General features: G+C 39.3%; 2 protein-coding genes across 2 annotated transcripts; both read right to left on the bottom strand.

The window, feature by feature from the left end:
• Positions 1-1,384: 1,384 nt before the first annotated feature.
• On the bottom strand, positions 1,385-11,138 carry LOC310943618 (tetraspanin-5). Its single transcript, XM_083909243.1, has 10 exons — positions 10,689-11,138; positions 8,220-8,270; positions 6,570-6,716; positions 6,308-6,478; positions 5,882-6,007; positions 4,702-4,749; positions 3,820-3,936; positions 3,652-3,713; positions 3,240-3,292; positions 1,385-2,599 (listed from the first exon to the last, which is right to left on the bottom strand). The coding sequence occupies exons 1-9, from the start codon at positions 10,770-10,772 to the stop codon at positions 3,280-3,282; spliced, it is 819 nt and encodes a 272-aa protein (XP_083765369.1). The 5' UTR covers positions 10,773-11,138; the 3' UTR covers positions 1,385-2,599; positions 3,240-3,279.
• A 1,399-nt stretch (positions 11,139-12,537) lies between these two features.
• acer2 (alkaline ceramidase 2) lies at positions 12,538-26,006 on the bottom strand. Its single transcript, XM_083909408.1, has 6 exons — positions 25,656-26,006; positions 25,230-25,344; positions 21,760-21,901; positions 20,270-20,407; positions 16,053-16,190; positions 12,538-14,813 (listed from the first exon to the last, which is right to left on the bottom strand). The coding sequence occupies exons 1-6, from the start codon at positions 25,767-25,769 to the stop codon at positions 14,627-14,629; spliced, it is 834 nt and encodes a 277-aa protein (XP_083765534.1). The 5' UTR covers positions 25,770-26,006; the 3' UTR covers positions 12,538-14,626.
• Positions 26,007-26,778: the final 772 nt, after the last annotated feature.

Genomic DNA, 26,778 nt, shown 5'->3' with positions numbered 1-26,778 from the left:
TCACTCTTTTCTTATGCTTTATAGGTTATTTTCTGGCAGGAGGTTATGTTTTTGAACTCATTTGTGTGCAGAATGGATTATTTTTGGCTGAAACAAAACCAAATCTGTGATTGCTGACTGCGGATTATGGACATTTTATATGAAATGCATCTGCAATTTTCCATTGTGACAAATGAACGAATAAATAATAATAATAATAATAATAATAATAATAATAATTAAATTTACATTTGTGACATTTTCTTGCCCAAGGACAAATTATTCAATGTTTTTGTGGTGATCTTCTTCTGGATCTGGATTCAGTTTTCTTTTTCTAGAAGTAACTTTGAAGGTTAGATTAACTATGAATGGATAACTGACCAAAAATGTTAATCCTGTGAGATAGAGATCGGAGAGTACACTGACACTTTGAGCTCTCCAGTCGACGCAGTTCTCACAGTAATATTGAGATTATATTTGAACATTGTCCACATTGAAAAAAGCACTTAACCCTTTAAGGTACGCACCAAGAAAAAAGCAAATTATTTATTTGCATTTTTTATTATTTTATTTTATGTACCAACGATTACAATAACAACAATCAATATATATATATATATATATATATTATTTTATTTTTATTTATTTTTTTAACAAGACCCTACAGTATTTTAGATACAGGCCTCTACCAAACGGTTGAGACGTCTGTTCATAATAAACCTGATTTAAGTGTTAGTGAGTTCAGCTTGATGCATTTTTCAATGAGATATAGTGACTTAAAGTGTGGTCGACCAAATGGTTGAGTAGTACCTTAAAGGAAAAAACACAAAAACACATAAGGTTTTTATATAGGAAAGGTAAACGTGAAAATGTAAATGTGAATAATATCCAGTACCTCAAAGTGATACTCTTTATAGTAAAAGTCTGACATTTATTGTACTTAAGTATCAGTGGTAGGGCGAGTTGACTTTCACCTGGAAGGTTGTGGGTTCAATTCCTGGCTCTGCCAGTGTGAATGACTAGGCTCTGCATATATATAATACAGACCATAATAATACTAACTCTTCTTCTGATTTTATTTGGTAGTGACGAGTAAGAAAGATAGTTAGAGGAAATGTATAGTGGACTAAAAGAAATATACTGTAAATAACAAAGTAAAGTACAGATACGTGAATTTCGTACTCAAGTATTTGTACTTTGCAACACTGATAACATCATGTTTGTCTATTGTAACTGTATAATCTGTTTTTATTGGGATTACTGAATGGTACATGGTAACAAGCGTCCTAGACTTGTGCTGGATTAAAAAAAACAACCTAATTTAACTGCAATATTATTTTTTTTTTAAAGTAATACAAGTTTGTATGGTTGAGAAAACTCAGACATCACATGACAAACACGGGTGTACAAACAAACACATTTATTAAGATATACAGTATATTTACAAGTCGCCACGATCCATTTATCATGAAACAGACACAGAGTTTAAACCAGGAGTCTGTAGACTGTACGTAAGTATGGCACTGAGTGGTAAGAAAGAGTGAGATCGGTCAACACCAACGATCATATGAAGACTTCAGAGGGAATAAAAAGTAGATTTTCACACATGGCCACTTTTTATACTTTTACATGAATGTCAAATCTAAGTGTGTATATCTATTACATCACATGAAATCACTGTTGTTGTTTTTTTGTTTCATGCTATGATGGCACTGTTATGATAACTTCAAAATAATCCAAACATATGAACAGAACCTTAGTTGTGTGTAGAAATACTGCTGGTGAGAATCCTGATTCTCCATCAATATATAATAGACAATATAAATGAAGATTATGTTGTTTTTCTGTGCCGAGCTGCCTCTGGATACACTTAAGATGAATGTGTTGTAAGTGTGGAGCACCATGGAGATACTGACTTCAAAGTGCCCCCTCTAGTGGCCAAGGCTCGACTACAATAACAAGTGTGACAAAAGCTGAGTGGCTGCAGTGAGCATAGTCACTTCATATGAAGATTAAAGTGCATAAGGCTGAGTTTTCTTATTTACATGCCTAGGTTTTTTATTTCACTGCTCTTACACTGTTTCACTGTCAAACTCATAGAAACTTTACAAACATCGACAATACGACAGATTCTGCTGCCAAATTGTGGACATAAATTTAAAGTTCATTCTCTGTAGCTTTAAGTACATTCAAAACAAAAAAAAAGTGCTAACCAGCCGATTTTACTCTAGGGACTATTTTTTTTTTTTCAAATACTTTACATGAACTAAACACAGTTAGGAGAGCCAATGTCCTACCAGGAGACAAAAGGCATGCAGTGCATTTCCAGAATCACTTCAGCCATTACATTAAACTGCAGCTGTGAGCCAGAAAAAAAACCCACAGCACTTTTTAGAAATGAAGTCCTGTTTATACATCTGACCTGCCTACGCTGCATTCTTTTTTTGAATAATAATAATACTGTATGAAGAAGCTACAGTACAGCTCAGAGGCTTTCGCTTACTTTTAAAAACAGGCCCACACATAACTCTAAAAATAACTCTAATATTTATTATGTACACATGAATGAGACTCTTCTTCGTGGACACACGTTCACTGCTGGTGTCCAAACTGCAGAGTCCTGTGGAAAAAAAGATATAGAAACATTTATATATAGAGAGAGAGAGAGAGAGAGAGAGCAAAAATAATTGCTATTTTACTTTTCTGCAAACCACAGGGAAACACTTCATTTGTACACTGTGTACAGGCAGGAGAAAAAAGGGAATATTGAGTTTGTTTTATAGTAGGAACACACAATATTATAGACTTTAAAATGTATTATTGTATAGTGGCAAACACGCCAGGATTTACCTCCATGACTTCTCTGATGGCGCCCTTTGTATTTTTATTTATTTACATATTATCACCTTATGTAGTAAAAGTCTTAATTCATGTCTTAATAGAGGTAGAATAAGGTGTTAATACATGCTAAATGTTTCCAAAAAAAGGGCTAGTATGCAACTTATATATGTTAGTAAGAACCTAGTTGGTAATGGTGAATTAATGGTGAATATGCCTAATCTAAAGTGTTACCCATGTGTTAAATACTGTATTTTCTGTCATTTATCGAGCACTAAATGATGCCGTTAACTAAATTAAGTACGTACATTTGGATCAGAAATGTGAGCAACTGTACAATAGCACTGTGTGATTATAGCAGCTGGGTTGTTTATTGTAAACAACAAGCGAAAGACAAGATGATGAAATCAAACAGGACAAACCTGGTACATCCGTCTGGCCTTTGGTGACTCCGTGGAGATCTTAGGTAAACAAACTGCACAAAACAAGGGGCACATTTAAGAATGATCAAACATGTAACATGTATAAAATACATCACAAATCTCGCAGTAAATTAAACATTTTATATCATTTTAAATACAAACAGCGCCTGTATTTATCCATCCTCAGTGATCCAATCAGAGGCCAAGAATGACTGTTCACACCTGACATTAAAATGCATCCTGGTTGCACCTCATGTGACTTTATATGTTATATATAATGTTATATGGTGGTGGAAAATAAATGAATACACCCACTAAAACTACTTCTGTTCAGGAATGCAAGTAAAGTAGTAGAAGATTATTGATTCCCACACCAGGTGAAATACTATACTAAATAAATAAATATACTCACCAGCTCTCTCTCACAGCTTCAATGTCACTAACAAGGTTCTGGGCTAAACAGATGCCAAAAATCTGAATCCAGAAAGCAAAAAAAGGAAAAAGAAACAAAGATATGTTAGTTAAATGAAAATTTGACAGAGTTCAGGTGTAAACATGAACTGCTAAAACTGTTTCTCACCTGTAGTAATGCTATACCAATAAAGATCCCTGCCACGACTGTCAGGTTCTCTTGAAGCCATTTCTCAAACTGTGGAACACAACCTTTGATATAAATGAACGTCCGCTGCTCCGAGTCCTGGAAGGAAAAGTGACAAAACACGTCATTATCATTAAAAACGACTCATTGTACACACTCTCCACAATCAATCTGGTTATTTTGGATCATTTTAAAATGACTGTGAAGGATTTATAAACTAAATTACTGTTTTTAGGTTTCTGTTGTTTAGTTGATATGTCTGATAATGATGTTTTGTCTTTGTTGATGTGTGTTTGTGTGTGTGTGTGCTGTTGGCCACGCCCTTGGAAAATAGATTCAGTAGGATTATCCTGGTAAAATAAAAAATACATTTAAAAAAAACAACAACAGTATTTTAGCCCAGTGTTTCGATTTCAGTCCCTTGAAAAGTAAAAATTATGTTTTTTTTGTTATTTTGCCATAATACATGGTTGTAAACACACACTCTGTTTCCTGTGTTCCTGCTCTGGCTCCACTTTTAAAGTCAAGACAACAAACACGGCCTTTTCTTACATTATGCCTCCGTGTGGAGTACGGCCAAAGCTAATGATGTGTGTGTGGGGGGGAGGGGGTTCTTAATTCTCAATTTCCATTGCATTGCTGTGGCATGAGTAATACCACAGGAGCCAAAGAGCTGACGCAGAGCCAGCTGCTGCGTGGAGTGTGAAGAGCAAGTAGTTTGAAAACGTACTGAAAGAAAAAAAGAATATTGTGCCCATGGTGGAGAACCTGATGACCCCGTAAAGACATATAAACCCGAGCAGTTTACACTGGTGCGGTTTTATGGCAGCAGCGTTAATTGTGCAGGAAAAAAGGTATTCTCACCGTCTTTGCTCGTATGTCGTATCCACACTGAGTGTTGATGACGTCCTCCTGTGCAAAAAAAGAAAAAAAAATCATGTTTTATAAGGTAGAAAACTGTAGTCTTGACTGCTGATGACAGGTCTGGACCTCAGGGAGTAAATCATCTGTATTTATAACACACTTTTCTAACCTAAATGACCACACAGAGCTTCTTTGCACTACAGTTTCTGTCAATTCACCTAACTCATGCAATCACACATTCACCCTCTACACTCTCAGAAATAAAGGTGCTAAGTAGAACCATATAAGGTTCTTCGGCTTGGTCTCATAGGAGAACCCTTTTGGAGGGTTCCACCAAGAACACATTTAAAACCCTTTATTCAGGAAAGGGCTTTTAAAGGGTTCTCTGGATCAAAATGGTCCTGGTTTCTTCGGGAAAGGGTTTTTCAGAAGCAAATGGTTCCAGGTAGAACCTCAGCCCTTGTAGAGGGACCCTTTTGGAACCCTTATTTCTAAGAGTGAACCTCTCTGCTAAAAGACAACCCACTCTACTACTGAGACACAGGGAGATTTTATGAACTACACCAGTGACTGAAGTATGGGAGGTCAGGGTTAGGATTATTCAACCACACCTGAAAACTTCCTCACAGGGAAGATGTAGATGATAGATAGATCACGTAGATGACCTTCTACGTGGAGCATGTCCTGCATGGGTCAGCAAATAATAATAAAAAAAGCTTGTGCAACCTTCATCACCTTCGTGAAGTAAGTCTGTTTCGCAGAAGCCGAGCGTTGTCGCTGACTTTCACAGTGAACTGCAGTTACAGCGTTTTTTGAACCAGAAAAAAAGTGCCTTGGTTTAAGGATAAGTCGTCACATCGCTGCTCTCAGACTTTGCTGTGCTGGCAAATGACGGAACTCTGAGGCCTGGACGTCCTGCCGGAAATTAGCCACGGTGTCTGACCGTGTCAGTCAGGCTGCTGGAGGATGCAGATAACGCAGCTATCTGTCTCAGGGAGGACATTCACAGTTTGTCCTCCAACTGCCAGCAGTGTAAAAGTTTGCGCAGTTTAAATTCCTCTAGCGCACACGAGGAAACCACATTACACCCATACGCCTCTTGTTCTTCATTCACAGGCACTGCAACTGTACAAATGGAAAACTTGACTGTACGGATAGTAAAAATCTGACTCGACATTACCGCTGGGTCTTTGGTGCAACAGGAAAAGGGCACTCCGCATTTCTCTCGACTCGGGTTTGAATCGGTGCAGTTGAAGTATATGTTCAAATTCCAGTCGTCGGCTCCGAACGCTCCGCAACACTCCCACTGCAAAGACGACAAAGCATCACACGCGTGTCAATAATGTCTTACAGTGTTCAAAAAACACAATTCTCTCAGGATTTAAGCAACGAATGTTGAATAATTGGTCAAATATGTAGTGTTTCATTAGTGAAAGTGCACTAGAACAACTACGACTAGTTTGTTCAGAATCAGCTGACGCGGTTTTCTTCTCATACATTCCTGTAGCAGCACGGCACATTGATGAATTGATGTATGAATAACAGGACCTGAAATGAGCATCTCAAAGTGAAATCAATACTTGGGATGAACAAAGGTCGTGCTTACATATTCCTGGGTGAAGTCTATCAGGTTCTGCAGGTCAATATCGTCCCTGTACGCCCGAATGTTGTTGTTGATGAAAAAGTTGAGCTGATCCTTGATCCAGTCTTTGAAGACAAAGGCCAGGACTCCTGCCGTCAGCTCCAGGAAGAAGATGATACCCAGGAACACGGAGAACTGAAAATACACAAACGTCTTCTCAGTGATGTGAATTTAACCAACGCTATCATGAAACCGAGGAGGACTTGTACTTCTTTAGGGAACGTACAAACTTAAGCAGGAAGGAGTTTTCTCGAAGTGCTCCGATGCAACCAGCGAATCCGAGGATGAACATCACGCCGCCGACAACCAGGAAGAGCCAGACTGGGTCGAAACCCCCCAAATCTGTGATGGACGAGATGTTGGAGAGGACGCCCTGTGAATGAAGTCAAAGAAAGAAACAGTCAGGGATGGTTAGAAGGCTTGTGAAGAATTGTCGGGGAACTATGGTGGCCTTTTGAGTCCAGAAAGGATGTCTCTTCATTATTTAGTGTAGTAAGTTTGAAAACATGCAGTTGAGGCTGCTGTAGAAATATGGCAGCCTCTTTAAAGCAAGCCCCAATCAGAATTGACCAAAACTGACCAATCAGAGCAGTTGCGGAAGCAGGGAAGCAGGCAAAACATCTAAAACATGCAGGACAGGGGTCCATGAGGACCAGGATTGGTAAACACTGTTCTAAAATGTTCTATAATGTTCTAAAAATAATGTTTCTTTCACTTTTTTCAGTGTTTTTTTCCCCCCAACATTCTTATATATACTTTATACTTTTACCACAGACGGGCGAGGAATGATATGGTTCCTTCATGGACCTTGATTTTCTCGATGAAAATAAAAAAAATCAATATTTAATTTCCAAGTATTTCAATGAGCGCCCTATAAAGGCTTAAAACCATTTTTTTTTCAAAGTGATTATACACTTATACCAATATACTAATAGGTAGTATATTCAATTCTATTCTAGAATATTCTTTATTCTAGCAATAAACCGTCTTAAATGCTACACACTGGGTCTCCTAAACTATTTCCCCATAATGTTGACTCTCAAATTTGATCATTTAAGGGCCATATTTAGTAATGTGAAAATTTCCAGGGGCCAATGGTCCTTATTTTCCTTTTTTTAGAGTAACATTTGCATACAAAATGCAATGTTATATGAAAATGTAATTTACATTGACACAATTAGCATTTTAAATGGAAACGTAACCAGATCTAAGCCATGCAGAACGGTACACTCTTAGAAATAAGGGTTCCAAAAGGGTCCTTCTGCAAGGGCTGAGGTTCTACCTGGAACCATTTGCTTATGGAAAAAACCCTTTCCCCCGAAGAAAGGGTTTTCAAGGGTTCTTGATGATACCCTCCAAAAGGGTTTCAGGTGGAACCTTTATAAAAAAGGGTTCTCCTATGAGGACAAGCTGAAGAACATTATATGGTTCTACTTATTTCTAAGAGTGTACAACTCACCGCAGGTATTTTTAAGCAAACAAGTCAAATACTGTCTGTTTTTCTTGGGTTTAAGAGTGTTGGGTGACATTTTATTGACCAAAACAGCTATAGTTGAATATTCATGACACAATTGTCAGATTGTGAGAACAATAAAAACAATCATATGTGAAGAAGACAATGAAATCAAATCATCTGAAGAAGAAGTTTAGAGAGTTTAAAGTCTTCTCTTTGCAGCACAAGTGCTGAGGGAACACAGCGACTGAATCTGTGAAATACATCAGAGTCCATTGTTCAGACGGGTGTCCGACCGGAAAGACATGACATTCCTTTCTGATTCTGTAAAGCCACCGCTTCCATTTTGTGCAGATAGACCAGCGCACACATGGCCAAGAGAAAGTGAATGTAAATGATCTTCACACATGAAATCAAACTCACCTTCTCGCTCCATGCCCACAACCCAATGCCAAGGAATGCCACGCCAAGGAACTGACAAGGAAGAGATGAGAGAGAGCAATTATGTTTGTTTTTTTTCTGTGACTGCAACATGTCGTCATGACACTGAAGCACAGACAGAGAGAGCACACAGAGACTTTCCTGGCCGGGGTCCATTTCTAAATATCTAAGGCTGTGGCCATCAGGAGACTCCCACATTAGAAGGCATTTTTTTTAAAAAACAGCCTGAGCTTATTATGACTGTTCAAGTTTCCACTATAGACCGTTGATGATTTCCACCTCAAGAGTGGAAGTTCAAAACCACATTGCAGGGTTTGGTTTCAGAGCACGGAAGACCTTCTTCAATTGGCTTTTTTTTTTCCAAATGAAAGACATGAATAAGAACATTTTAACACTTATTTGTTTGTTCATCCATTCATCCATCCATCTTCTACTGCTTTATCCTCCACATGAGGGTCACAGGGGTCGATGGTGCCTGGTTCCAGCTGACACACACTACCGTTCAAAAGTTTGGGGTCACCTATACAATTTTTTTGTGTTTTATATTAACAGTCACACTTTTATTCATCAAAAGAGTTGCAAAATGAGTAGAAAATATAGTCAAGACATTGACAACGTTAGAAATAATGACTTTGCTTTCGTCAAAGAACCAGAAAAACTGTTTTCAACTGTGCTAACATCATTGCACAAGGGTTTTCTAATCATCCAATAGCCTTCTAACACGATTGGCAAACACAATGCACCATTAGAACATCGGAAAAGGGCCTCTATACACATATGTATGTACATATTCCATTAAAAACAGACTTTTGCAGCTAGAATAGTCGTTTACTACATTAACAATGTATAAAGTGTATTTCTGATTAATTTAATGTTATATTCATTGAGGAAAAAAAGTGCTTTTCCTTTAAAAATAAGGAAATTTCTAAGTGACCCCAAACTTTTGAACGGTAAACACTCTCCCCAAACACTCTAACACTCACACCTACGGTCAATTTATAGTGTCAAATTTACCTAATCCTCCATACTGCATGTTTTTGGACTGTGGGAGGAAACTGGAGAACTCGGAGAAAACACACACACACACACTTTTGTCAACCTGAGTCTTCTTGCTTCTTGCTAACCATCAAAACTACTTTATCATTTATAGACTAAGTGATTTGTGAATGATTCACACTGTAATATACAGTATAATTGCATTAGTTATTATTAATTCGTTCATCAGATTTGCATCTCTTGGGTTGGTTACGGTAAGTGTTGCCATGACAACGCTCCATAACAACAGTAGAAATCTATCTTTAGGCAAGGTTGCATACAGAGTCCACAGGATAAAAAAGTGCTAGTTACTTCATTTTACTACCATGTTGGATAGTGTGGATATCACAAATTAGACTCAGGTCTAATTTGCAGTGACATGTCCTCCTTCATGTACTTGTCCTCAGGTCATGCTGAGGACAAGTACGCAGTTTAATCCACAGAAGGCCTTGATAATTAGTTCGACAAGAGAACGTATAAGTCTCTTTAATTGTCTTATAATTCGTTATAAAGTGAAAATTGAAAAAGTCCTCAGCTGGGAGGCAGATAAAACACATCACATACATCTCCCTGTCCCAAAGATTTACTCTAAAGCTCTATCATATGTAAATCTGCATTCTTAACCATAAAAATAATAAATAATAGGTACTTTTACACATTTTTACTAGCTGCTGGATTTTAGGGGACTATTGAAATTGCGTTGCAACTTTGTTAAAGTGACAATAAACCTCAACTGCTACTATTAATATGAATATTAATGTCTCTTTTTTGTTCAGGCACAGTTTTATGTGACATTTGCCTATCGTTTATTGCTTTGACAAAACTAATCCTCACAGATAGTCACAGGAATAATTGGTATTACTGCGTATATGTATATTTATATGAGTATGTCTGAGTCTTCTTCTTGTCCTCACTAAATATGACCGAAATGTCCAGATTCTTCATGATCACTGGGTCACAACCACAACACACGCTGGCTTTCTCTTTCATTTTCCTCAGTGGAGGAGGAGGAGGATGATGATGATCATGGATCATCAGCACTGCAGCCTCCACATATATACACCCAAAACACTGCAGTGACATGTCCTCCTTCATGTCCTCAGGTGAGGACACAGGACAGGAGGACAGATGTTTATCAGAGCTTTTGATGCTGACATCATCCAAAACAACAACAACAACAACAACAGAAACAACAACAGAAACAACAGTGAGGAGGGGAAACAAAAGCAGCTGATGGTGAGGAGGAGCAAGTGCACACACACACACACACACACACACACACACACACACTGCAGGGATGAAACGTTATATACCCGTTGTACACACATATGAAATAAACACAGAGCTGAGAGCTGCTGGTGTGACATCATCATCATCATCATCATCAAACACCAGGCCCAAACACACAGCACTTACCCAGAATATGATGTTGAACCCGAAGATGAAGTACTTGATGCAGCAGCTCACTTCGTGAGCCTTGAAATGCTTCCCTGACATCATCTGGACGCTGTTCGTGGTGGTTCTGTCTCCTCAAACGGCGGCCGCAGTGGAAGTGAGGCGCATCGACGCTGCTTCTCTGTCTCCGTCCGTGTCTCCGTCCGTGTCTCTGTCTGTGTGTGTTTGACAGAAAACACCCTCTGGTTTCCGCCGAGCCTCGACACAAGCCAGCGCTGCGCCGCCGTCAATTGTTTCAGCGTCTAATTATAAACATCATAGCGTTTCCTCTCAGCGGGTAAAGTCTATGTTTATCCGTCTTCCTGTCTTTAAATGCATATATATGTTAATATACACGAGTCCTCAGACGCAGAGCGGTGACATAAACCCTCTAAAAGTCAAGCGGATCCGAAGCCCGCTGTCTTTTTCCATCTCGAGGACATGGCTGTTGTTTGATTGACACGCGCAAAGCAGCCAATGAGGGCGCTCGGTGGTCGCAGGAGGCGGGACTTCCTCCCGCAGAGAGCCATCATGAAATACAGCAGCAGCAGCAGGATGATTACAGATAATGAGCTGGCCTTGTAATGGGAATAAAACCATAAAATGAAGATTTTGTTTATTAGTCCGTTAGAGACACAGCGTGTGTGTGGTAAATATTAAAAAAAAAAAAGACAAATAAAAACACTCCACTGCATGATGATGCTTTGTATCACACTTCCCTCCATTTTGTAGCATCATTGTGTACTTAACAGCACCTGTATTACCTTATTATTACTGTTCTTTATTGTTGTTGTTAACCCTTAAAGGTACTACTCAACCATTTGGTCGACCACACTTTAACTTACTATATCTCATTGAAAAATGCATCAAGCTGAACTCACTAAACACTTGTACTGAATGAATTATGCAAACCAGGTTTATTACAGACGTCTCAACCGTTTGGTAGAGGCCTGTATCTGAAATACTGTAGGGTCTGATTAAATAAAATTAAAATATATATATATATATATATATATTGATTGTTGTTCATAAGTACATAAAATAAAATAATAAAACATGTGAATAAATCATCTTTCCTTTGCTCTTTGTGCGTACATTAAAGGGTTAAAAAACCTTCATTACAGACAGCAAATAATAACATTGACTGAGACATAAAATATCCTAATAATCATAAAAGAAGAAAAATATTTACATTAAACTGGCCATAAAATCCTCCTAATATGTCACAGAGACTTGGGAATAATGTTCATATAACAAACTGAACTCACCAACAACAACAGTACAGACAAAAAAATATTTTGCAGACTGCAAATCATGTTTATGTTTTGAAATCATGTTGTGGCATGTGGCGTCACCTACCGCCGTCTACCAATCATCGCAGTCAGTGGAGTCTCAGCTGTCGAGCAACCACGGGTTGCCAGTTACGTCTGAGCTACAATGGCCGAGAAAACGAAACCTAAAAGACGTCCGTATTTTTTAATTTGAGGGTCGGAACCGTTTTTGGCCACATTCTTACATATGGCTCCTTTAATCCTCAGGAGATGGCAGCATTGGTACATTTCCATCTAAAAAAAATAATTTACATTTACAATAACTGGCTCCAGCCCCTGGCAAACGTTAATAAAGGACAAATAAAATAAAACAGGCAAGAAAATTTGAAATAATATAGATTAAATTGAAGATGAATGGATAAAAAGGGCAAGCATCACTTCAGGCAAGTTATATTTCATTTATATTGTTATATAAGCTGCATAAAATAACACTTTATTATGATTATAATAAGAACAATGAGATGTATTTTTAAATACATTTTCAACACAAAAGTGTGGAGCACAAGCAACATACTGTGTCATGAGAGTTTGGTGGAAGACGTTCGTGCAATTGATTTTTTTATAATTATTGCAAATGAAAGGCTGGGTTCAGAATGAGAGTAAACTGCACCCTGGTGGCAAAAACTGTCATCTGCATCACAGAGTCTCTGTGTTTCAATCCATCAGCTTTTGACCCATGCATTATGATTATATTTTACATTATTGTGTTTAAGTTGCATAATAATAAACACCCATGCATGGTCACCGTGAGTACAGGCTTGGTTTATTGCATAAAATAAAGTCCTAGTGTTCTAATCCATTACAAATATTTATTAATTAAACCAAAAAAAAAAAAAAAAAAACTGGATAAATTAATACAAAATAAATATTCTGTGCAGTTTGTCTGTATTGTCAATGCAAGCAAAAACCAGAGATTCATATCATAAATATCCAAATTCATACAAACAAAAAGGAAATCTCACCGTGATCAGCTCTTCATACAAACTAAGGATTATTCACAGATTGAATTCTCTATGCATCATACAAACAGCACGCTAAAACAAAGGTTTTTCACATTGTTAATGGTATCCCCAACGTTTCTTCATCCAAAGATACAAAAACAAAAGTTATATGGTTGAGATACACAAGTAGTAATAGTACAATATCAAAATAACCGACCGTTTATAAGCAGTTGCTTAGAATTTGGCTGCAGTTGATTTTTTTTTTTATTTTACAAAAATATAGATTGCTTTGGACTTCACAAAATACTTCATGTTGTTTTAAAAAAGTCAAAATGGCAGTTTTGTTTCGTGTGACTTGTTACCCTTCGTTATTTTAGTGGTTGGAGTTAAATAATATGAGTTTAACAGCTCAAGAACAAGTTGAGGTAAAAGAAAAAAAATATTATAATAATAATAATTGCATTGCATCAAATTCCCTTTTAAATCTTTGTTGAGACTTATTTTGGAGTTTAAAGGTCATTAAACCTTTATTTCCCATGATTTTGCTTTCTATGAAGTACTAAGTACTAGTTAATGTACCTAATACACAGTTTTAGAGCAAACTAAAGCTCCACAGTACATCATAAAAATGTCCTGGCCTTTAATCAATAATTCTGTTTGATTAAGGCTTTTTTTTTTACATGTGAAACACTGAGTATGGACTTTAAAAAGAAAAACCCTGACGAGCAGTTTGAGAGGTGAGATGTCAGGGTCGAAAGCTGTACACTAGCTAGATAATTATTGAGTAAATCATGTTTTTAAATGCTTTAGAAAAAAAACATTCTCCATGCTGTGCAAAATAAAGAATGATATACTTGAATCGTCAATAATAGCGTTTCAGTACATTCAAATTTCACATTCTCTTTTCTTGTTTTAGATTAGATGTTTGGCCAATATCATTGGTACCTTCCGTACATAACGTATTAATAGATTTTCCAAAGAAAATAATTGCATATTACACTGTTAGTTTACAAATATATATATTTTTATATTTATATTTATATATAGAAGAATATATCATAACTTTTAACAACCATGCTGAAAGAAAACATTCCAACAATCCAAAAAATACAAAGATGCCGTTTGAGTTTTGAGCAGCATGAATCCATCATGTACTGAAAATACACAAGGCTTTGTGTGAATCGATCATGCATTCACCACACTTAATGAATCCAGTGCTTTGCTGTTTCTAAACATGGTGTGGCGTTGACCGGACTGCACCTGCGAGATGCTGTAGTGATAAAGTCAAGGCAATAATATAATGCTTTTTTTCGAATGAGGTTTCCTGGGTTGAAATAAAATGTACAAAATCACTCGTGCAAAGCCTGAGAATGGCATTTAGAACACTGTAAAGGTTCCTTGGCTTTGATATTTGTGTGTTGTTTTATTTTGTGACACCTTGTTGCATAAACCCTGCCGTTTATTGACGAGCAGACCGCTGGGGGAAAAGGAATGAGGAAAAAGGATTAAATCCTCTCTGTGGACCAGAGCGTGAATCACTCCACCACCAGTGGATGTCAGCCAGCTGACTCACAGGTGCTGTATCGTGTTGCCATGCATCCTGCTGAGAAGTGTGGAAGCACTTTGTAAAGGGGGGTTGGGGGTCACTTTAAGTCACCTTGATAGTAGGCTTCTTGTGGGCGCAAAGGAAGGAGACATAGGGCACGCCGATGAAGGCCCATTTCTCATTGGGCCAGAACATGATGACGGGTCCTCGCTCCGGAGCCTCGGTCGCGACGTCGAAGTAGGCGAAGCAGACGCAGCCCAAGTACGAGGCGAGGCATATGAGGACGTGCCTGGAAGATGAAGGAAGGTCTGAGTCAAGCAAAAAAAAGTATGACTGGGAGTTTTAAGGGTGGATGCTCATGTCCTTGACGTGTGTGTAAAAGTATAAAGCCCAATGTATACTTCCTGCGTAAAGTGCTCTAAGGAGACCCCTCTACGTTGCCGGAGAGCCTCTGCGTCGTCTCCGGCTGCACAAAATATTTTTTACGTGTCCCTCACTCCGTCAAAGGGACAACGGAGACGACAAGGGCTGCGATTGGTCCTCAGGACAGGCTGAGATAACGTTACTCTGTGCCGGGCCACTGTGCGCACCGAGCGTCCACAGAGGCGGAGCTGATCTCTGCCGACAACGTCGCTGGCAAACTATAAATACGTCATATCTTAATACACAAACTACATGTTTAGACTCTAAATGGCTAATTTCTCGCCTCAAATGATCTTACAACTGCATTCCAGGAGCCAGAAAAAATGTATTTCAGGTGAGAAACAGACCCTGTTTCAATCCTATTCAGCTGCAACAACAACAACAGTCTTTCTCTCTCGGACGCCTATCTAGAATCTAGAATCTAGAATCGTCTGAGCTAGAATCACGAGGCTATTTTACACGTGGGCTACACTCTTAGAAATAATGGTTCCAAAAGTGTTCTTCTACAAGGGCTGAGGTTCTACCTAGGAACTATTTTGATCCAGAGAACCCTTAAAGAACCCCTTTCCTGAATAAAGGGTTTTTAAAGGGTACACTAAGGCTTCCAGGTAGAACCTTTATAAAAGGTTATTTTCATTATTACTTATAAATATTAAATATATGATGTACAGTGCTTAACAAATTGATTAGCCCACCATCCAACGTTTAATAAACGAAAACGCAACAAAAAACATTAAAGAACAGCATAAATTGCATCTTATTTTGCGATAGTGTGAGTACTTTCCCCAGGGGGATAAAGTATGTCTCCATCTATCTATGGGACTGCATGCATCTTGTTTTGCACCGTTGCCACACTCCGTAACCATGGTAACAGCAGTGAAACGAGGTGTTCAACTTCAATGTGATGATGACGCCACGAGGTTTGCGATGTGCGAGCTGAAGATGTGTGAATAAATAGCCACATGGCATGCAGCGAAAACGTGACGCTCTGCGTAACACAGGCGTAAAAAAAAGCTTGAATTGATCCGAACCAGTGACAAATTTACTCGGGTTGATTCCGAAGAGTGCACTCATGATAATGTATCTCGCGTGTCTGTGATCTTACCAAGCAGAGTGTAAGTAGGGGAAGTTGACCGACTGACACATCTCACAGAATATCCTGTCACTGATCCAGCAAAGCAGACCCAGCGCCCACCAGATCCCTGAGATCAAGCCCAGCTTGAACACGCGTGGGTTTTCACACCTGCAGTGACCGGAGAGAAGACAGTGACAAAGTTGCACGACTCTGAGAACACACACATACACTACTACCAGTTCAAAAGTTTGGGGTCACTTAGAAATGTCCTTATTTTTGATGGAAAAGCACTTTCTTTCAATGAATATAACTATATTATTAAATGAATCAGTGTGTTTTCTTGCCCCAAACCCCAGTTCTGAGTGTGGTGCGTTTATAATTTATGTCTCTTGAATGACCTGAATGGTCCGTGACATCAGAACTTCTGAACGGTCTCCAAGTGGACATTAGTGTGACCTGCAGCCACATGAGCTGATCCAGAGCCCTGCTGATAAACTATTCTTAGTCTTGGACTCCTTGTGCACACAAGTCAAACACCAAGTGCTGGAAGAGCGACAGGAAGAGGGGAGGTTTACAACACTGTGAAAAGATGCAGCTGCGTAAACAACAATTACTCTCGCTGCAGAAGTCCAGTGGATAAAAGTTGGGAGGCAGAAAGTGAATATATCGCCCACATGTTTGTTTAAATGAGTGTTCTAGTCTTTTTAATATATCTAAAGCACGGTCCTTGCTTTCCAGAGGCCGTCATCTCGCACCACCATGTTTCTACAAGAGCCTAAAATGTGGCTTTCACATTGTGAAGCGGAAGCTTCCGACATACTGAAGAAGACAAACATCCTTTCCGGAATGTGAAGGCATAGTTCGCTGATGTGCTCGAGAAAGAGAGGGGGCGAGCAAAGGAGTTCTGCTTTTGTTACTCCATTTGTTATCATCTCATAGTCTCACCATTAGATGTCACTCATTCTCACACAGTGGATCTTTAAAGCAGGGGTTTCACAACTCTGACTCGGAGGATTTGGAAAAAGATCTATTGACCGCAAATTGTATGCATTAACTTTAAAATCCTAAACATTATGAGCGCAAAGACCATAAAAGTGAAAAATTAAGACAGACTCTGTTCTGACAACAAAGCAGCTAAAATGTGTTGATCCAACAATAACAAGTCTTTTGTCTCTTAGATAAGGTAGATTCTTTTCTGGTATAAAGGTGCATTATGTCATAAATCTAAAGCAACTGACCATAAAATCTTCCTAATATGTCACAGAGACTCAGGAATAATGTTCATATAACAAACTGAACTCACCACCAACAACAGTACAGCCAAAATATTTGCATTAAAAAAAATATTTTGCAGACTGCAAATCATGTTTATGTTTTGAAATCATATTTTGGCATGTGGCGCCACCTACCGCCATCTACCAATCATTGCAGTCAGTAGAGTCTCAGCTGCCGCGCAACCACGGGTTGCCAGTTACGTCAGAAAACGAAACCTAAAAGACCTCAGTGTTTTGAATTTGAATGTAGTAACTGTTTTTTGGCCACATTCTTACATATGGCACCTTTAAACGTCTGAAATGTTTGGCACGCAGTTGCGCTCATTTGTTGTGGTTTCTTCCTAACTAATGAGGTGACTCTGAAATGCATGTCAGAAAAACTATTCTGATTTGACATATTTAAGGGCATACTGTTGTGAATGAAAAAAAACAACCCAAAAAAAACAATAGAAAATATATGCTAGGGAGCAGAGAGAGACGGCAACAGACGGACGCATGATTATGTTAACTATGTCAACACAACAATCTCTGCGTAATTGAAAACACAGAAGCGCTGCTCTTTGTCACGCATCCTTTATGGCCCTGGTCCAAGTAAACAAAAGTCATGGCTATTAAAAGAAGTTTAAACTGTTTAAAACCACATATGATATCTTGATATTGGTGCATTATTTGGCAGGCAGTCTACATCTACTAAATCAGACTAGTGAAAAAGGGGGATATGTTATACATGGTCTTCTTTTCCTTTTGGTCTCACTTTAGGTGAAGAAAGTCTAATGAATGCAGCAGTGGAGAAAAACGGTGTCATGGCTTCTCAGGAAGTACTAAAATAGATTAGTCTTCCAAGGAGGAAAAGGGTCATCAACTTGTCATAAATATTATTCTATTATACATTAAACGTTAAGTGTTTCAATGATTACCAGGAAAGTACCAAGTGAGTATCGGGCACTAGGCATTATGTGACAGTATTAAGTTTGGAGTTGGCTACTAAAAGAGAAAAACTCTGTTTAAACTGTTTAAAACCACATTTGATATGTTGATATTTGGTGCATTATTTGGCAGGCAGTCTACATCCACTAAATCAGACTAGTGAAAAAGGCAGGGGGGGTGTTATACATGGTCTTCTTTTTCTTTGGTCTTACTTTAGGTGAAGATCATAGCTTCTCAGGAAGTACTTAAAAAAGATTAGTCTTCCCAGGAGTAGAAGGGTCATAAATATTATTCTATTAGTGTAACAAGCGAGTATCGGACACCAAGCAACCCGACAGTGTTAAAATTTGGAGTTGATATACAAACACTGAAGTACCGTCAAGTGAGTCGGCCAACACCCCTTCCGGCTGACAAAACCATCACCACGCAGCTGCATAACTGCAATAGTCGAGCGTGCGAGATAAGAGACGTGACATCAAACAGGATGTCTCCTCCGTGAACACACACACTGTAAGCGAGTGTGGTGGAGAGTTTGACTGTTGGAGGTTAAGTGACAGAAAGGCAGGCCTGTCTACGTCTATGTCTGTGTGTCTGTCTGTGGTAGAGTTCAGAGAACAGAGAGGAAGAGTCTCCAAAACATTAGTGACTCACTCAAAGGCAAAGTTTTTGGTGCACTCTTAGAAATAAGGGTTCCAAAAGTGTTCTTCTACAAGGGCTGAGGTTCTACCTGGAACCATTTGCTTCTGAAAAACCCTCTACCAAAGAAAAGGGTTTTTCAAGGGTTCTTGGTAACACTAATGGTTTCAGTAAGAACCATTTTGATCCATAGAACCCTTTAAAACCCCTTTCCTGAATAAAGGGTTTTAAAAGGGTTCTTGGTAACAATAAGGGTTCCAGGTGGAACCTTTATAAAAGGTTCTGCCTGGAGCCAAAAAGGGTTCTCCTATGAGGATAAGCCAAAGAACCTTATATGGTTCTACTTAGTGTGTATAAAAAGTGTAATTCCAGATAATTAAAAGTTGGAATTAACTACTAAACTAAACTAAATGAAGACTTTTTTTCCAAACTTGGGCAAAATAAATTGCTGGTATTTAAATAGATCAAATGTATAACAGTGAATGTTTACATTCACATACACTATATTTGTTGATTTAGTATGGACTGACACAGAGAGACTGCCATAATATAAAAAGTCTATGGATTCTCATTATTTTTATCCATTCTGTAGTGTTTTAGTCTGCTTCGGACACCAAAAATATCTGGGAAACACTTCATTTTGCTCTGCAAGATAAATCTAGAATGTATTTATTTTTTCAGTCTGAATAACTGATCTATTATAGCACGGCTATGACTGGAAATACAGCAGAAGTTGGATGTTCTAAGCAGGGGACAGGTTTGTTTTTGTCCAAGTGGAAGTGGCTTGAACGAGGGCCAACGGAAGAAAAAAAACGCAAAAACAAACGTTCCGATGGCAGACGTCCATCAACCGGGACCGCAGGAATTCTGCCGGCACTTAGCAGAACAAACAAACAGCCAACATCAATAGATGACTCGCACTGGCAGTTATGTCGACGTTAATGTCAGTAATGCTAACGGGTCGAACAATGGGTGACTTAAGGGTCAAAAAATTACGCCGGTGAGTAAAGGTTGTGGGGAAAAGGAAAGGAAAGAGCACGACTCAAGGAAAAGCATTAAACGAGGACATTCTTTCAATTCCGACCTTATAATTAGATGACGTGCTAAACATGTTCAACAACGTATAGTACAAAAGGTCAAAGTATGATAATGATCCGTGGAATATAATAATAAATAAAACACTGTTCACTGTCAGTTTTCTGTTCTGTTGAGCTTCTTGGTACCTAAAATGAGCTCAGATTAAAATAGCTGGACATTTTGTTCCAGTCAACATATTAATCATGGGGTAAAGAAGAAAAACAACAGTGGAAAGTGGATGATAAATTGGAACACACTAAAAATAAAATGAGAACACGCCAAAAATAAAATGTATGTCGTGATAAATGAGCAGGTAACTGGGTAAACACCAACCTTTTGAGCTCAGTAATGAGCAGTACAGTGCAGGGGATACCCAGAGTCATGAGTGACAGCGAGTTGACCACAGGTTTAACGAAGGCCAACCCTGTGGTGATTCCTGACAAGATTCCAATGACCACTTTGAACCTTGACCTGCAGGGAGCAGCAAAACAAGCCAGGTGGGGAAAAAAAAGAAAAACAGCATCTGTAACAATTTTGCACTCTTGTGAAACACACATGGGATGTTGGAATGACTCAGAAACACACTTATTATAACAATAACCTCAAGTGACCCTGAAGAGTCTGAAGCGAAAGAGCAGACATGACGACTCGGCAACAATGTAAAGAGAAGTAAAAGACATGTGATGCAGCTTTTTTGGTGTCAGCTATCTTGGAAAGGACTATTATTAAACAGGAGGGTCACGGCAGAGGACACATCATATGACAACAGTCAGTGAGCTGCAGGAGATTAACCTGCTACAGACAAATACAGCAGACCTCTACAGCTGAGTTTGTGATTTAACTTCAAGCCAAATGTTCTGATATGGTACAGTGGCCTGGAAGTGCAAACCATCATTAACAAATGTGAAACAAATGAACAAAAGTTGAAATAATTTTTAGTGCTGGGCACGTTAGCGGCGGTTAACGGCGTCAACGTTAACCCACGTTAACGCATGCAGTTTCCATGACGAAAAGACGCATGTGACGTCATGTTTACGTGACTCTGGATTGTTAAAATGAGTCTCTAAATTAACGCTAAACTTTAAAAAACAGAGGCACACATGGTTATTTGTAGCGATGCTCTTTTCCTATAATAAACAGACCGCTCCAGTTCGACTGTATGCGCGCTAAACGAGCTAATGCAGCTAACGGAGCTAACTGGTAAATGGTGCCTGGACTACCTGGACTAAACATGACGTCATGCGCGTCTTTTTCCGGTCAGTTGTCATGGAAACGTGTCATGGGTTAACGTGGGTTAACGTGCATTAACGCGTGTTAAACTAGTGCCCAGCGCTAATTATTTTACATTTTCAAAAAACTTTAATTTCTTTCTTTCAATTCACAAAATGCGAAATTGATTTTTTTGACAGAAGGACACATGATATTAAACATTTTCTTTTCTACTTTTCTATTTGTCTCAAGCTTTGTAAAAGTGTTTCACGTTTTGCAATAATGGTTTGCACTTCCAGGCCACCGTAGATACGTTCCTCAACTGAATTCAGTTTGCAGGCAGGTGAAGCAGCTGCTGTCATGTGAAAATCTGCAATAATTCAACTCTGTTTGATTATACAATACCTTTGGCTGTGTTTATCTGTTTGTCTGTCTCTCTTTGAGCAGCACAACAGCCAAAGAGTAAATGATGAAAGCTTAGGGCCAAACTATTAGACATTGGTGGTGACCTGGATATGGATTTGCTTTCTCTAGTTGTAAAGGAGCACTGATGTTGCTCTAATAAAGACGTTTGGACACTTCAAACTTGTGAAGCTTGTGGCCCACATACATACCGATCCCTCCTGAACATCCGAGGTAGATATCTCTTTGGGAACCACATGGCAATGGCGCACATGAGAACCCACAATATGGCCAGTTCATCCAGCATCTGGCCGAGGAAGCTGAGGGTGGCGTGAAAATATGTCGAACCGATACCTGCGTGAGAGAGAGAGAGGCACAGACAGAGGATTATCAGGATTATCATAACAGAGGTGTAATGAGGAACAACATCTAAAACAACATCCATGTATAGTTTCCTGTGAATATGCATGGATAATTAGAGATGAATTACTGTTAGAGGACCAGTATGTATTGGATGTAGTGGCATCTAGGGGTGACTATATTCAAATGGCCACATCTTCTTCAAATATTCAGATTTCCATGTGTTAGACATCATTGGAAAGGTTCAAAACTACACTTTCAGAATCTGTTACTCAAAATGCCCTTTTGGAGACTTAGAAATAAAAGTGCTAAGTAGAACCATATAAGGTTCTTCGGCTTGTCCTCATAGGAGAACCCTTTTTAGCTCCAGGTAGAACCTAAAACCCTTTATTCAGGAAAGGGGTTTTCAAGGGTTCTCTGGATCAGAATGGTTCTTACTGGAACCATTAGTGTTACCAAAAACCCTTTCTTTGGGAAAGGGTTTTTCAGAAGCAAATGGTTCCAGGCAGAACCTCAGCCCTTGTAGAAGGACCCTTTTGGAACCCTTATTTCTAAGAGTGTGGTTATTCCATGGCTGGGCATATATTGGTGTTTAAATTGCAGGCTCTGTGGTTTGCTTATTGCACTTAAAAAATAAATAAATTGCACTTTATATTTGAAAACAGTTAATTGTTCAGCCATAATCTACAGTGTGACTCTTACTGCGGCAAAAACAAAAGAAGCTTAAAGAGCAAACACTGTCTGCTGCTTTAAGCAAAAAGAAATGGAAACAAATTCATGTCACATTGTTAGAACACAGCTGTGGGAAAAGCTGTGGAGGGACAGGACAGTTACTGGCTCCTTTTGTTATCACTGTCCAGCAGCCGCCTCGCTATCAGCATCACCTATTTACATAACAGCCGCTGCAGCAGAGTCGCACATTTCGAACCAACTTCTTATCCAACAACAAAACACTACTCTGCATCGCACCCGTCAGTGTAATCACATGTCACAGAGTGGCAGAACAGAAGGTATATAGGGTCATGGGGGGGTGCTGGTGCTAATCCCAGCTGACATAGGGCGAAGGGCGGGGTACACCCTGGACAGGTCGCTACTCCATCACAGGGACACAGATTTTAGAATTTAGAGTGTCCGGTTTTGCCTAATCCCCTAATCCCATGCACACATGCAAATTGCATGCAGAAAGGCAGAGATTAAACACTTATTTAAAAACTAATCAATAATGGATTCATCTCAGGAGTCATATCTTGACATAAATGACAAAATGTATTGGTTCTGACTATTCACTGGTAAATTATTATTTAGTTCCTTCATGTTACGATACAATGTCTTCATATTTATCAGATCGTACCTTCATAAAAAAACATTAGTTGCTTTATGAGAACACTGTAAATGTGGGGGTATTATGTAATTAGGCAATATAATCATATTTTAAAGATATGAATGTCTCAGAACACACAGATAAGACCTGGGCCAAATAAGAGCAGCTGAATATTGTTTTCATACTAAAACCTATAGTGTGTTAGTCTGGTGTTCTTGCAGTAAAGGTCAAAGGTCGGCAATGCATGACGACACATACAGTGGAAGAGCGATAACGTTGTTGACTTATTAACTGGCTTTTGGCTTTAAATACACATTAATATGTGAACAAAACAACCTAAAAGTGTGCTCACCGGTTTGGGATGCAGCATATGTACAGTAAAAACACACAGAAGAAGCTCATTTGACTATTCACAGTGCCAATAAGCAAACAACGTTGCATCTGATCTGCAGTAGAAGCGCCTGCAGCTAGATCACTTATGCAAATTTTATGTTGTTTTTCCCATCATGCACTAAGTCCACCTCTTGGGACCAGTTGGACGTCAGTCAGGTTATCTTTGCTGACAGTGCAAAAGCGGAGTGTTTTCCAAACAGCATAAAGGGAACAGTGGAGAGCGTTATCTCTCCAGGACTCTGCCGTCTTTTCTGCACATAGGCTCCATTTACTGACCGACAGCCACGCTGTGACAAATCAACTGAAATCTAGACAAGAGGCTTATTCACTGGTTGGATGAAGCACAGTCTCTGTGATGTGTTGTTGTTGTAGGGAAGTTAACGGTCAGGCGGCACAACCAGAAGCAGAGAAAACCTAAACCCCCACGAACAATGCCGTTGCAGTTTAAGCATAGATTTAAAACTCTAGTGTGTAGCTCTTAAGTATAAACGCACGTCTGATACATTGGAACGGTTGTCATTTGAGTTGACACAATGCCCTTTAAGCCTCAGCTCCACCTGACACTCTCTGTACTTCAGTGGTGTTTAAGCCGTATTTGTAGAACGGTTCAGTACAATACGTACTTTTTGGTGTTTCCATTAGGAATTGTACCAAATTAAACAGCCCCAACTGTTCAGTTTTTCAGTACCCTACCCTTGGGATACCAGAGTATGGTACAGGTGGAGCCAGACCTGCAACAGTCAGACAGAAAAGTGTCACCCCCTCGCAAACACTTCCAACACCTGCAGTCTATTCTCATACGAAGCTTGACGTCTTGTTGAAACAAACAGCCACAAACCGGGAAGAAAAAAACGAGCTGCTGGATTTCGTGGTGGTACACTATGACACAGTTTAGACCGGTAAAGCCCTCGGTCAAGGCTTGCCTTTCGGCCAGTCAGTGTGATACGTAGTGTGGCGCTGTACTGGTGCAACAACAACATACAACGACATTGAACGCAACACAACAGAGGACAGCCATCAGCTCTTTCTTCTGCTCGGTTTATGGTCGTTTGTCTCCATCCATACCGTACCATTACTCTGGTACCCCAAAGGAAGGGTACCAAAAAATGTAATGGTTGGGGTCGGTTATTTCTGTACAATTCCTAATTATATACCATACACTCGTGGAAATAAGGGTTCCAAAAGGGTCCTTCTGCAAGGGCAGCATACAAATGATCTTACATCGTTTCTGTTGACGAAAACAGAATAATAACATCAACAATGAACCCAGCTAAAGTTAGACTGTGGCTTTAACAAACAACACCCATCTCTACTATGTAATAGCACATGGCATGATTGATTTATTGAATGTGATGCTACTGTCTTGGGGCCTTATTATGGGGTTCCAACTGTGGAATGTGGGGCCCCTGGGAGCTTGGGGGGGGGGGGGGGGGGGGGGGCCTTGACATTTGACTGCTACAACGCCTCTGCATGGCTACAATAATACAAGTCTGATAGATTAGGTTCTCTGTGGTGTGTGTCGGGGAAATGTAAAGATGACGGAGTCTCATGCAGTTAAAAGCCAACAGTAAAAATGTCACCGTAGAATGAAATACTGAGTCAACTTACCGACCACAACAAGTAGAATCCATATGAGGTAGATCCCGCAGTTGAAATGTGTTGCATATTGGTGGAACAAACACATTAATATGGGCGGCAAAACAAAAAACAATATGTTGCTGATCTGAAATGATAAACAAAAGGAAAGCAATGAGCCAAAATACATCTTAGTGAGGGTGATCAGTGACAGCAGCTGCAAACTCACATTCAGCTAAAATTAAAAGGAGGGTGAAAAGGAACATCTGTAACCTGATGCTGACAGTGAAAAGGGACAACAAAACATAATGATGCTGAAGCTGAAAACAAAGTGTTAAAAGTCAGTTACAGCTAACCAGTGAGTAAACAGCGCCATAGAAAGGAAAAACAAAGCCAGAAAAAGCTGGAAAAGAAAACAGAATACACACAAAAACAAGGACAAAACAAACAAAAACCGACCGTGTTGTAAAACTCAGCGATGCTCGGGTAAATAAGGTAATTGCCTTCACACCAGTCCACGTCCGAGCTGCCAGCCTGCAACTGGTCCCAGAACACCACATGAACGTCACTCATGTCTGGACTAGTTCTGTCGGACAAACCGAGCACTAGGACAGAGACGGGACAAAAAAAGAATAATAATCTCCGTCTGTGTCTTCAGCTCACGCTAAATGTGGTGACACGTATCGTAGACGGGACACGGTCATGTACTGAGGTCAGCGCTGCTGAGCCGCATTTTTAAGCCGCTGATCCCCCACAAAGCCTCCGCCTCCTCCTCCTGCTGCTGCTGCTGCTGTCTGACTTGACGCTCCGCTCTTCTCTGACCACTGATGATGATGATGGTGATGATGATGGTGAGGACAGCTGCCTGCGCCTGCATGAGCCAAAGAGGCTGCAGCACGGCAGGCACTGCGAGAGGATTCACCCCGTCCCACTTCCGGTTTCTCCCACAGCCTTCTTCTTCCTCCTCCTCCTCTTCTTTTTCTTCTTCTACTCTCTGGCTGACACGTGTGACTCAATACTGCCCTCCTCTGAATGTGGTGCATCCCAATCAATATAATGACATTATCAGAAGCAGCAGCAGCAGCAGTAGTAGTAGTAGTAGTAGTAGTAGTAGTACACAGGTTAACAGGTTAATCATTTGCAAATGTTGCATTAAGCAAATGCTTAATCTATGCATATACCATGGTTATGCAGAAGGCAATGCTTTAGGTAAAGCCTGCAGCTTCCGTAAACATAATTATCGGGCATTGTGTAGCTAGTTACAGTATATGTGGACACAAACTTATAGTGCATCGTAAACATATTAAGTGTGTTAATGTGTGTGTCTAAGACACTTTTTTAAGACACACACTAAAAGCAGGTAAAATGTAAATTAATTTAAAGCACAGTACAATGTTGTATATAAAGGACTGGAATACTTTGAATATAAATTGTTCAATAACTTTATTTTGAAAATACAGGAAGTCAATTAATTATAAAGTACAACATATGCAACAACACAAATGTCCAAAACACAAGTGTCCATTATTTTAAATAGCATGAAATAATAAGTAAAGTTGTGCATCAATACTGAGATTGTTTA

This window comes from Microchirus variegatus, assembly GCF_963457635.1.
Source record: "Microchirus variegatus genome assembly, chromosome: 23".
Taxonomy (NCBI): Eukaryota; Metazoa; Chordata; class Actinopteri; order Pleuronectiformes; family Soleidae; genus Microchirus; species Microchirus variegatus.
The sequence above is the reverse complement of the archived record's forward strand: the minus strand, read 5'-3'. Positions and strand labels throughout refer to the sequence as shown.

Bases quoted from the DNA above. Each gene is read 5' to 3' on its own strand.
- LOC310943618 (XM_083909243.1), bottom strand. From the start codon at position 10,772: ATGATGTCAGGGAAGCATTTCAAGGCTCACGAAGTGAGCTGCTGCATC. The intron at 6,479-6,569 runs GTACGTTCCCTA...GTGTATTTTCAG, and splicing joins ACTCCTTCCTGCTTAAGTTT to TTCTCCGTGTTCCTGGGTAT. The intron at 3,714-3,819 runs GTGAGAAACAGT...TTCTGGATTCAG, and splicing joins TTGGTATAGCATTACTACAG to ATTTTTGGCATCTGTTTAGC.
- acer2 (XM_083909408.1), bottom strand. From the start codon at position 25,769: ATGAGTGACGTTCATGTGGTGTTCTGGGACCAGTTGCAGGCTGGCAGC. The intron at 25,345-25,655 runs GTCGGTTTTTGT...TTATCATTTCAG, and splicing joins TCGCTGAGTTTTACAACACG to ATCAGCAACATATTGTTTTT. The intron at 14,814-16,052 runs GTAAGATCACAG...TTCATCTTCCAG, and splicing joins CCCTACTTACACTCTGCTTG to GCACGTCCTCATATGCCTCG.